The 13335-nt window shown below is 41.5% G+C and overlaps 1 protein-coding gene across 2 annotated transcripts in view; it reads left to right on the plus strand.

Annotated features, from left to right (window-relative positions):
* The window catches only part of MRTFB (myocardin related transcription factor B), a 67368-nt gene that overhangs the window by 14410 nt on the left and 39623 nt on the right, over positions 1 to 13335 (plus strand). For both annotated transcript variants that reach the window (XM_054643343.2, XM_077186692.1), the window contains exon 3: positions 2493 to 2666. In XM_054643343.2, the coding sequence (XP_054499318.2) occupies positions 2513 to 2666 (154 nt within the window). In that variant the 5' untranslated portion in view covers positions 2493 to 2512. The remainder of the gene's footprint in view (positions 1 to 2492; positions 2667 to 13335) is intronic.

The raw sequence follows: 13335 nt of genomic DNA on the forward strand, positions 1-13335 counted from the left end.
ACAAAAAACCCTGGAAATGTTGGGTGGAGATGTGTGTTTTCCATTTTGGGGAAGGTTAAGAGAATTTGTTGTTCTTAGCTCAGAAATATTTCTCTAGTCTGATACAGCAGCAGTTCATAAGTAATAATAAAAAGAAATGAGAGCAAAATGTGATTTGAGATACGAGTAAAGAATTTGAGGAATTTAGACTTTCTGGGAATAATGGAGTGTCTTTTGTTCAAAGATTATGTAGCAACATAGCAATAGGGTTGTTCTAGAGTTAAAGGATCATTTGAGAACATACCTGGGTTTTTAGCAGCCTATATAAAAGATTTAGGAAAAGGGAAGTGCAGTATCTGAGACTCTACTGTGAATTGGAAAGTTTAAAATTAGGGTTAGATTTCTGCACTGGAGAACTTTGGATTTAGAGGTTTCCTAATGATGATGTTCATGTACTGTATGAAACCACAGTGAAAACAGGGCCCTGAGAGTCATGATCAGCAGGAGAAGAAATGCAGTGTGAAGCAGGGGGGCAGAGCATTCATGCTGAGGTTACCCAAAGGTGGTGAAATCCCTTGCTTTGGAGATTTTCAGAAGCTGACAAGGCAAGTTCCTGAGAGCTGGGAATGCCATGAGATGGGGGATGGACTAGATGACCTCCAGAAGGTCCCTTCCAACCTCATCTCTTAACATTCATACCACAGATCAAGCACATTTTGTGTGGGAAGTCAAACTTATTTTGAGTTGTGCTGCTGTGCTCAATCAACATCATTTAATTACATGCTGTGTTCTCAGTTGGAGAAACCCACTGAATTTCTGTACATTCCTGAAATAAAAATTAAGGGATGGACGTTACCGATTCCGCAGTGCGTTGTAGATGTGGTGAAAGTCAAGCTAGTTTCATTCAAAGCATGATGTTTACTTACCTGTCATGGGGAAAAAAATTAGTCAAAGCTAATCTGCAGCATAACAAATGCTGAGCCTTAGTACAAGAAGGTGTTTCTATTAATGTCAGCTGGTTTAAAAGCATGAATACAGCTCACGTGGCTTCATCTCTTTGAAAAGTGACTCCAAGGCAACTCCTAACTAGTAAATTGTGGATAAAATGCTGTGAATATGAACAGATAAGCAGCTGAATTTTCAGTTAAATTCTGGTCTGAAGAGACCTGCTTGGTTAATAATGTACTTAATTTGTATGAGTGAGTGGGAGTTTGAGGAGAGTGTAATGTCAGGAAATCGAGTGAGAGCTGAGTAAATTATGCTTCTAGAAGCTAAGAACAAAGAAGAAAAATCTTGCATAACAGTAAGTTAATGTGTCTTCATTTAATGTGAAAGCTCCAGTTGGTAACTAGGGAAAATAATGAAAAATATGCACTTAACCATGATAATTGTTCTGTATAGGTGTATATCAAGCAGTACTTGCTTACATTTCTTATTTTTCAAGTCACACTTTCAGAACATGATTTTCTACTCTTTTGTAGTGTAGGCCATTCTTTGGTTTGTCATCTTGGTTTTTTAAATATCATGTGAACACTTGAAATATTTTGGTATTGATCATTGAAACATATATTGCATTTTCAAAATTCTGAATACACACCCCAACACATGTGGTGTTTATATTCAGAATATTTGAAGTTTAAGGCTGAGTATGGCTAGCAGTTGTGGTTTTAAAGAAAAATAATTTTAAATTAACAAAAAATCTCACAATAACAAGACATTTCCTCATTTTTGTGGATCTGAGTTGTTAATATTTCATATCATTCAAGTTTCCAAGAGTTCAGGGATAGGACTTCATTGACATCCATATTGATTTATTGAAATTTTAATGACTTGATAGTTCTGTGAGGTATAAAAAGCCTGTACCAGTAATTCATACTTCTGTCTCTCCTTACTGTAGATTAGGTACTAAACTAATGATAGAAAGGAAGGCTGTAGTAAATTGGGACTTTTCTTCTACTATTCAATAAGTAGCTAGTGTGCAGTAAAATTAATTTTAAAATATTCATGGCCAAAAGTCTTCCTTACTGGGGAGAATGAGGATTAACTAGTTCTGATATAGTCCTTTGGTGAAGTCCTCTATAAACACTGACGTTGATTTGGGATCTGAAGGAGAGTTGTGTAGCGCTTCAAAATATTAAAAGCCATTTGTATGTTAGCACAACATATAAATTCAGCATTCTCTAATAGAAGCTATAGGGAAAAAGGGATGTTGTGCTGATACGCGGGTGGGGACGCAGGGTGGGGCACAGGAGCTCCGGTGAGGGCGAACACGGGGTGATGTTTCTGTCAGTGGGAGCGGAGGAACTGTCCTGCTTTCTGTTCAATTGCCTCTGAATCCATTCCCCGACTGTATTTTGCCAACCCCGAGATCAGTAGGTAATGTCCTTAATTCTGAAGCCGAACTGTGGTGCGAAGGAGCTGCCCACAGCCCAGATGTGAAGGCAGAGCAGTGTGTGAAGCGTTTGTGGGTGCTGCCGGAGCACAGAGTGACCAGAGCCGCGTTGTTTCCGCAGAGCGCCGAGGCGAGCCCAGGATGGAGCCCGCGGGGCCGGCGGACGCCGAGGACGAGCCCGGGCCCCCGGCGCGGCTGGCGCCCAGCCCGCACAGCGAGGCCGTGGCACACGAGCTGCGGGGGCTGTCGCTGCAGCCCAGCCCCTGCCTGCCGCCCCTCACCGAGCGCAAGAATGGTGAGTGACGGGTGACCGAGTGCCCGGGGGGGACCGGCCGGTGACCGCTCTTACCGCGTCCAGGTGCTGCGGGATGCTGCGAAGGCCATGCCGGGAGCTTCAGCCGCCAGGGCAGCTCTTGGAGCAGCGGCAGGCACTCTGGAACCTGCAATGGAGTTGAGCAGATGTTTAAGTTTTAGTTTAAAAACTGCACCTGGCGTATACTACAAGTATTGATGAAATAGTTTTGAGAGTTGTATTATTATCAGACAAAAAGGGATAATTTTCAATAATGGGGTTTTTTTCTGCATAAATAATACATAATTTATGTTATCTTACAAATTTTAATTCAATATTAGAATACTTCTGGAAAATTTGTTTTTTTCTTAGTTTCCTGTAAAACTGAAATGGATGAGGTGGGTGTCTGTGTCCTGTCAAACCTCCAGAGCAGCCAAACTATTGCTCATCTATGAGTTCAGATTTAGTAAATTGGGTTAATTTGGCTAGAAACAATTTTTTGTAGAAATGATGAAAGTCAGAAGCAAATTTGAACTTTGAACTTGATGGATTCACATTTAAAGTAGTTCTAATAATTTAGTATTTTTACTTTTTACCAGAAATTGGATATTTGCAAGAGTCACTGCTTTATAAAGTCTGTAAGCATAAGAGATTGCAGTTCACAGAAATACAGTGGCACTTTAAAAAATTCTGAAATGTTTAAAGGTATTTTTTGGTAGGATATTTTTATGCAGGAAGCATTATGCTTACTGGGAGCTCTGGTAGTGATCCTTTAAACCTTTTGTTTACTTGAATGAGTCTTTTGGCAGTAGTCCAGTAGGAGGCTGAACTGTTCTCGTGTTGTTCTGCAGTGTTGTTAAGCTGACTTGCACAAGTTAGTACAGAAACTGTGTTTCCAGCTTTTCCAATGTCACTGCAAGGGTAGGAGGCTTCTGCTCTGGTTTGGTTTTGTTTACCATGGAGGTAATCACAGCATGCCTGGGTGAGCCAGCAGTCACTGGAGCTGTTACTCCCTTCTCCTTTTTCACATTTTCCTCCTCTCCCCTGCTCTCTGCCCCAGAGATCCCAGTCCCAGAGCAAAGCAGGAGTAAGATTTGGGTGAGCAGAGCTCGGTGGGTTTGCTGCAAATTCTCATGGTTAGCTTAAGCTCCAGTGGAATTACTGTCCCTTGAGTTTACAAAGGAACATTTATATGCTGTGCCAACTCTGTCAAAGAGGTTTTAACTTCCAACAGAGGATCAATAACAAAACAGTTGGAGTGCATTAGCAGCTTAAGATTTCCTAGTCACTTATTACATGCAGGTATTTACTCCCTGAACAAAGACAAATGGATAATTTTGGGAGGTGGATGTTATATGTCAGTTTCCTGGACTGTCATAATTTTAAGGTTCTCCTATTTCATTTGAGCTGTTTTCAAGTTCTTGGCTGTGGGCAATACTAATGAAACTAACTTCAGGTTCTCATTAGTCTGCATCTTTCTGGATAATTAGGCAGTACACAGAGTGCATTGATCATGTAACCATATGCCCTGTGTATTGCAGTGGTTTTCCATGCCTGTTCTCTGAAGGCAACTCTTGCTCCACTTGCTAAAAAGCAGCAAAAGTTCCTATTTCATTGGTTCTGCTCTTCACACTTGCCACCTCCTGAGTGATGACAGAGATGTGTCTGTGATCTCACGACAGCCATGGGTGTACAGTCCCTCTCATGAGCAGTGGGCCTGGAGTCTGGGAAAAGGCTCTGCATTTGCATCCCTGCCTGAAGGAGGCCAGGTTGGGTCCAGGATGTGCTTTTAGGCATGATGCTGTGTCCTTAGGAAGGACAGCTTGGAGGAAAAGTGACATGGGTGAGGCTCTTTGGAAGCAGCAGGGAGAAAGAAGACTGATGCCTGGTGTTGAGTTGGGCTCTGGTGGAGGAAGCTGACAGGAGTCACAGCAGCGTGGCACGGCCCAAGTAGCAGTCAGAACAATGTGCTGCCCACACACCGTAGCACAGTTTCATGAGCTCCTGTCTGAGAGCCAGGAGGTGGCAAGGGAGGGAAGGATAGGCTGGCTGCTGCTGACAGCAGGAGGGTGGATGGGAATGATGCTGCCTGCAGCTTTCCAACCTGCTGTTTCAGAGCCAAATGATGGGAAGGGATTGCACATGTAGATACCATCAAAAAAAGGAAGCAGTGCATGACCAGAGCTTTTTGCATGCTGAATTAATACTTTTGCAGAGCTGGTGAGCATGCCACTTTGCCTGGAAGAGGGAGCTGTGACGGGCTGGGTGTGAGGAGCCGTGCAATCATTATTTCCAGGTACACATAAAATAGAAAGCTCCTTGTGTATTTACAGCAGCCTCTCTTGGCTCTGCAGTGGCTTCCTTGACTATCTCATTGTGCCAAACTCTTCTTGGGACAGTGGCTACTAGTTTCTGAAAAAGAGACACATTTCTGAAAAAGAGACATGTAAGTTGCTCTTGTGCAGTTGTCATCCACAGGTAGGAGCCTGGTTATATTCCTGTAAAGATGAGTGGATAAGTGGCTGGCACCTGTCAGGGCCATTGAGTGCCCTTTGGCTCTGCATTTTAGCCATAAATCCTGTCAGAAGGAGTGTGTGCCCATTCCCTGCCCTTTGTGAGGTGTGGAGAAGCAGTTCTGTTGCAGGCAGTGGGATCTCTGAGGTGTCTGCTCCTCCAAGCTCACAGCCAGCACAGGAATGGGATTGCTTCTGCTTCCCTTTGGGCCTGTGCAACATCAGCTGGAGGAGGAGAGAGAAGGTGGTGCTGTGCCTCCCATTGCTGGCAGCAGCTGTTCTCCAGCAGAATTGGGCTAACTGAGAGAAGAACCAAGAGTCTTGGATATTTTGTAGGAAAAAAGCCTTGGGACAGTGAGCACCTTAAAGTAAAAGTAAGACTGGTAAAATCTCAATTAGGAGAAAGCAAGTGCCCCTGGCTGAGCAAGGACAGGGACACTCAGGAGCAGAGACCCTGAGGCACTGAAGGTCAGGTGAGAATTGCAGCTTCCTGTGGGGCTGCAGAGCTTGTGGGGTACTGTGGGGAATTCAGGGGAAGGTGGAACACACACACACACAAAACCCAACACAAACCCAAACATAAACAAATACTCCAAATGGTGTATATTGAGTCCTCCTAAGGGACCAGTCAAGTCAGCTGGGAGACACAGTTCTTAAAATAACTGAATGAAATCCACATCCCACTTAACCTAATGGTATTACTTAAATAAATTTGATGATCCAAGGGATTTTTTCTGGCATTCAAGAGCTGTGGTGTATTAGTTTGCCTGTTATCTCTTATCTTCCACTCCTTCAGTATGTAGCACTGGTAACGTGCATTCTTGGCATAGTTTTATGGCTTCTGAACAAATTCTCAATCCTCTGTGCAATTAATAGATTTGAACTGCAATTTTGATATTAGGGAATCAGGTGAGATTTGGGACATTCTTCTGGCATCTGTGTATGACTGGTTTTTCTCCATTCCTCTAAGATCAGTGATTAGGTGTTTTTTTCCCTTGTAATGATATATAGGTAGGTCACTGTGCTTAGAATTTTTCTAGAGAGAGCTGGGAGAGACACAGTGTAGAAAAGATGGCTAGTGGAAAGACTAGAGAATAACAAATGGAAGACTTAGTTCTGATTAAAGTGATAGCTTGGCAGGGAATATAATTGAAAAATCATCTTAAATTCAGCAGTTTCATAATCACTAAGCTGAAAGCAATGAGATCTGGAAAACAGCATGCAGATATTCTGATTAACAGCACCACCACCAACAATAACATCAACAAACCAAACATAAAAATCCTCCACAAACCAGACCTCAAAGGAAGTGTATCCTGAAAGGCCAATCTAGATAAAGAAGTGCACAATTTCTGTAAGCTTACAGTAGAAATGTGTGTGTGCATTTATAGTGTAGTCATAAATAATATGTGTGTACAGTGGTGGTCAAGAGAGGCTGTGCAATCTCCACCCATGGAAATACTAAAAATCAGACTGGGCACTGTCCTGGGCAAGCCTGTTCCAGCTGAGCCTGCTCCAGCAGGACTTGGGCCAGGGGATCTCAAGAGGCTGCTGCCAGCCTCAGTGATTCTGGGGGTTGTCTTTCCATTAAGGTTTTAAAAGCCCATGGAACATCCAATGCAAATATTCTGTTAAATAATCTTTGCTAAGAACAAGCAGCATATTGTAATTAATATATATTTGTCTTTATGCTTTGGTTTTTTTGGTAGTGCTCTGGTTTGGGGGGGAGTTTGTTTTTGGGGTTTTGTTTGGTTTTTTAACGTATCAGTAGGAAAAGCAGAAGTCCCTTGGTCTCCCTGTAAATATTTGAATGCCATCCTCTCTGTTCCGAGAGGAGAGCGCAAACTGAGTAGGTACTGATTTCCCAGTAAGTCTGTCTTTGTCACTGGTACTGCCAGTTCCCACAATCCTAGCATTCCCGGGCCATCAGTCAGTGTCTACAAGGAACAATTTTCAAATATTAAAGCATGTGAAAAGACACACAAGCCAAAACTCAGAGATCTCTAGGGACTGTGACCTCTTAAATGGAATATATTCTGACATTTTCACAGGCTACATGAAAGAATTCCAGCAGGGTCATTCCATTTGGTAAACTTCTAAACAAACATTCCATCATTTTAGTTTGATTTATAGATATTATTTTTTTTAATTATCTGCTTATTGTGAAGAGATTAACACAGGAGACATGACCTGTGACTGACTCAATTCAAGGCATCTGGTATATGTGAAATCCTGTTTGAGGGCCTGGCATTTGAGTGATCACAGGAGATACAGAAAGCATGTTTTCCTTTAAAGAGATCACTTGATCAAACTGTCTTATTCTGACCTTTTTTCTTGAAATTCCTGGTGCATAACTAAATGCATAGCTAGAAAAGAATGTTGAGTTAATTTTAAATTCCATTGTATAATTGTTTTAATTTGTTAGAACTAAGTCCTAACTGCAAATGTTGTTGTTGAAGTACCAGTTTGTGACAGAGCCACTACAAGAAGGTAACAGGGAGCAAACAGAACTGGTGATTGGTGTGCAGCACTTAGTATAGGCAACTTGTGCAAATCAGAGGTAGCACAGTGGATGACTAAATATTGTCCTCTACAGGATATATATATATGCAGTTAAATGTAGATCTGTACAGTTAAACATATACAAAAATGCACATTTTCATGTACTCTATATACACATTTTTAAAATATTTATTAATTTAGATGTGTATATGGGTAAGACCAAATGGAAGGTGGTTTTCATTTAAGCAGTGAACACTGCCAACATATGTCCTCCCTTAAAAGGAATTTGTGTGGGTTTTAGTGGGAGTAGAAGAACATGCAGACTTATAAATTTGACATCACTGTAAGTGTTTGGTATTTTTCTGGGAAGGGTGACTGAGGTAGATGGTGACCATTATTTGTGTTGTTTGGGTCTTTGTTGCCACAATGGTGGAGAATACAGGCAGAGCAGAGCCCCCCCCAAACAATTCCCCTTAATTAATAAATTGAAGTAATGTTCTTAATGTTTACAGAAGTAATGGAATAAATTATAATAGGGATTATGTAAACTGATGCTTTAGTTTGTGTAGTCAGAGCACTATTTTCCTATGTGAAGAAATTATTACACCATGATTAAGAACTAGATTATCCCAACACAATATAAAGCACCAAGATATTCATCAAGGTGTATGTAAAGCCAAGGTGAAATAGATATCTGAGTAATTAGGCTTTTTTCCCACTTGAAAATGTTATTATGGTAGTGAAAGAGTTTAAACACCCAAGGGCATTTGGTTTGGTTCTGTTTTTCTTTTTGATGGGATTGCAAAGGAATGAGTTCCATATGATGTGAAGAGTTGGAATGTAGTGTTAAAGCAATTGTTGCTTAGTTACTGGGTGTTTAATGAGGCTGGGGAGCAGCTCCCAGTCAGTGATGTCACTCAGCACATCACTGATGCTTCACCCAGATAAGGATTTGTTGAGAGGGGCAGACAGGCAGGCACTGGGGAGGTACCATGGGGCTCCATTGCTTCCTCCTGTACTTTGGAACTTTAGTTTATATCTACTAGACACTTCCACCTTTTAAATAACACTTTTGCTGTAGGCTGAAGGTTGGCAGAACACTTGGAGTCTGTGCTGCAGAAGAATGGAAGGAACAAGTGCTGATGACCTTAGATGTAAAGCAAATGTTTGTGAAAAACTTGTGCAATACATCGCTCTTAAATGAGATTCTGGCTTGAAACTGACAGAAATGTTCCATTCTGAGGCCTTTTTTCTTCATTTCACCCACTCTTATGCAGTATATTCAACTGTAATTGAAATTCAAATGAGAGGTACTTCTGCCCTCTGAAAATAATGCAAATTCTAACATTTCATTTTCACTGAAACCAAGAGCTTGTTGTGTGTCTTTTTACTTCAGCTTCTGGTTTGGATGCACTGATGCAGTTTGTAACAGAGTTCAAACCTGTGACTGAAAAATAGCACCTGCAGGACTCAAGATTTTCTCTCAGCTGAAAGAGATACTTTGGTTTTGTTGTTTGATAGAAAACAGTCTCTCAGCCACAAGTTTTGTTTCTAGGTCATTATAGGTTTCTCTGTGATTCTCAGTTTCATTTTGCTATTTGTAATGTTAAAAACAGCTCATTTGAAACAGGTACGTGCTCAAATTGCAGAGGTTTTATGCCCAATGTTTAGTTTGGAAATGAGTAGTTCTCTTTATTACAAAACATTCTCTATTTAAATAGTCAGCAGGAGAAAGAGAAGATGAAAAATTTGCAATTTGAAAAAGTTTTTTGCCTGTTCTTAACAATGCCATCAATTTCAAATGACAATCCAAATTCCAGCTCACTTTTAGACACTGAACACAAAATCATTTCAAACTCTGAGTGGAGTTTTAAGATCCCAAGCTTTTTCTGTCCCTGATTTATATTGTGTAATTCGTGGGTTGTTCTATTAACTGTATTACTGCTAAAATAAAGAGTAGCTAAAGAACAAACAAGTTGCTGTTGTTTCACTAATACTTACACTAGAGGATTTTTTGTGGTAGGCCAAAACGGGTGATTTGAAGGGCAAAGTGTGAAGTTCCCACCTGTAAAGTCACAATTTCTTTTCAGAGAAATATGGAATAGGGTCCCTTAAAACCAACAACAAAAGTAACTGAAATACAAAGCAGTTTTTATCTGTCAAAACAATCTTCAAGACAGATACTGCCCAAACATAGGCAGCGTGTTCAGTGTGGTGGTAGTGGTTCATGACAGAAATTCTGCTACTTCATATGAGCTTAAAAAATTACCATCAGATTTGAAAGTGCATGAGTAAATCTGAGGAGTCACTGTGGTGCTTTAGCACTCACAGGTAAGAACATGTGTAAAACTTTCTCGAGGAGTTGCAGATTTATTTCATTTGGCAGGGAAGAAGGAATCCTTAACTGGCAGGGGGTGAGCACTGGGGGCAGCAGGCAGCAACTGCCTTGGTTCACATGGGACCTGCTGGTGGAACACCTGGGGACTGGTAGTGAGCAGGTGAATTTGGACTGGAACATGCTAAAGGTGTTTCTGTTCCTTCCAGTGCAGCTCTTAGGAATGCTGACCAAGGCCATCATAGGAACGTGCACTTTGCCCATGTTGCAGTGCTGTGGAGCTGGGAATTGTGAGATGCCTCCAGCTGCCTGTGAAGCTGTCCCAGAGTTTTAGGCTTTTCCAACAGACATGTTGAGATGATGATTAATTTTTCTTTGAAGCCTTATCACTAAAAATATAAGAACTCTATTGTTGCACACTCAAATAACCAGTAAAACCGAGTTATCAATTGAGCTTGGATTAAGGTATATTCAAGACTGCTGGGAAAACAAAAGGTTGTTGGAATAGGAATATTTTTTCATGATGTGGGAGATAAATGTTATTCTTCATGCAGGGATTTAAGAGAAACTTATCCCTGAGCAGAATATCCAGATATTGTCCATATTCACAGTATAACTGAATCTGGGGCAGAACTATTTCCTTCTTCAAATGCATCTTTGTCTTCATTTGTTATGTCTGCCCTCACCCAGCTATTCCATATTGTATAGCATTTATTGGCAACAGCAGTATTTGGTTACATGAAAAATACACAGCATCATTTTGGCCTTTCATCTCTCCTAGTCTGTATAATAATTTCCTCATTCTTATTTTTCATAAATTCTGTAATTCCTGCTTTTTATACTAAGGATTTTGCATGTTACTGTTGAGATTTTGATCAGCCTTTTCATCTCTGTGTTAAGCTTGTATTGAACTAAGAGGTGAAATTGAAGCAAAATATGAGGTATATCTTCAAGTAGCTGAAGCATAAGCACATTGATCTGCTGTGGGGTGGCTACCCTTGGAAAGGGGAGGAGTGGATAGCACCAACTCCTGCCTAAGATCAACTTTTTGAACAAGAGAAATGCTCCTGAAGGCTTGAACTGCTCCCACCCAGCTGCTGTTACTGTGGTCAGCTTTCACCTGAGCACTGGGCACTCTCCATTTATATAAAGCACTGTAAAGGGATAGGAATGGATAGAACTTCCTTCAGAAATATGGTGTTTGAAGAAAAATGTCCTCCTCTGGCACCTTTAATTACACACTTCCTCATTAGGGCATGGAATTTTTTAATTTCAAAATACTGTTTTCTCAATCATTGGGAAATCAGAGTGTATGAAGTGCACTGTACCCTTTTCATAAAACAATTTATGCTGTTATATATTGTTACACTGTTAGAATATAATTTATCAATCCAAACAATTAACTGCTCTCTTACAAGAGAGAAATGTGGAGTACATACAAAATGGTACAAGAAAAATGTGGAGTTATAATCTGTTATATCAGTAAGTGTGTAATATTCTGTTTATTGACTGTGTCAGAGTTTAATCTGTGTTTAAGTAGTCTGTGTTTGTATTCTGCTTGTCTGTTTTTATTTTCTGAATGTGTGGAGTTTCTCAACAGTAGTTTTGTTTCTTATGCACAGTAAGTGTTCAGCTGCAGGCAGTGAGGAAGTTAATTTGATTTATGAAGGAGCTTTTCCACAGTATTTTTTCCTTGTTTTCAGTAAAAATCACTGCAAAACCAAATGTATTGGAATAGTCTGTAACTTGTATTTAAGCAGAACATAATTTAAGCTGATAATTTTTATACAAATGATGTGCAGACATCTGATTTTTAGGCTGGGAGAGTGGCCTCAAATCATTCATGCTGCAAAGAGTTTTTTGCCTGTTATTGTCAGCTCCTTACATGTCAAGAGGTTGCTAAAGCCTGGTGAGCTCACTCCTCCTTGGAGGGTGCAGTTCTGAGCAGATCTAGGTCTCCTTCTCCCAGCAGCAGGCAAACAGGGAGAGGCTTCCAAACCTTGCTGGGCCAGGCAGCTTCACAGCCCGTGGTGTCACTTGCACTGGGAGTCAAGGTGAACAGTCAGTGCTCAGTGGCTGTCTTGTAGAAAGATCCAAAGAGGAAAAGATGGGGGTTTTTTTCCTAGTTTCCACTTCTAAAAATTCTGTATCTCAATGTATATAGGTATTTTCAAATCTGATTCTATGGAAGTGAAACATTTTATCTGAATGGAGATATCCTTTATAATTTCAGGTTGAAGGATTTAAAATACAAAGTAGAGGTGTGGAAAATGTGTGCAATGATAGCATTTTTAGGCCAAAGGGAAGGGAAAATACACCTGCCAGAATTCCTAGTTGACATGTAGAGACTCTTGAACATTATGTATAGTTTCTTTTCTCTAAGTACAGGAAATGAAATGCAGACTTGTCTGCTGTTCCCTTATGGCCAATGCCAGGTAATTAGAGGGGATCCATTTCCCTGAAATCTTCCAGGTTGACACTGAAGTTGATGACTCATGTAAGATAAATGGGATATGCTGCAGAGACTGGCAGATCAGAAGCTGTGGGAGGAAATACTCCTGGAACTGTTGGGAATAATGAGATGTGTAACTAATGCAAAAAGGAAAATAATAAAATACTCGGGGCTTAGATTTTTACAACAAGGAACAGAGGCTCTCATACTGCAGGAAAGGCATGGAAATAATCACTGGTTTTCCCAGTTACCTCTGCTAGGTACATGTCTCTGGAACCAGTCCTGGGGTTGATGGGTGCGAAGGTTCCTTAACGTAACTATAACATTTTCAAATGCCGCTGTGCAGCTTTGTTTACGGGTGAAACTTAATGAGTAATGAATGTGCCGGTCAGGCAAAGATGAAATATTTCTGCTGCCTGCAGCAGTGTTCTGAGGAATGGGGGCAGGGAAAAGGAAGGGGGGAAAGGGAGAGGGACCTCAGCAGTAGTTTGTCTTAGGTATCAGCGAATGCTCTCCAGCAACTGCTGGATTTATTTTTAACCGCTTGACTCATTCTTTGTCAGATGATTGACCACCGAGCTGCACATTGAACACCAATGTGCAGAGGAAGCGAGCGTAACTCCAGGCACAGGAGGAGTGTCTGCCTGGGAGGAGAGGCGGGCTTTGGGAGTTCGGCTTCACATGCTCGGTGCCCGCGCTGAGAGCGGGCTGCGGGCTCGGAGCGGCCGCAGCCAACTGAGCCGAGCCGGGCTGGACTGAGCCGAGCCGAGCCGGGCTGGGCCGAGCCGAGCCGGGCTGGACTGAGCCGAGCCGAGCCGAGCCGAACCTGTCCGGACTGAGCCGAACCAGGGTGGGCTGAGCCGAGCCGAG

Source organism: Agelaius phoeniceus, chromosome 16 (genome assembly GCF_051311805.1).
Source record: "Agelaius phoeniceus isolate bAgePho1 chromosome 16, bAgePho1.hap1, whole genome shotgun sequence".
Classification (NCBI taxonomy): Eukaryota; Metazoa; Chordata; class Aves; order Passeriformes; family Icteridae; genus Agelaius; species Agelaius phoeniceus.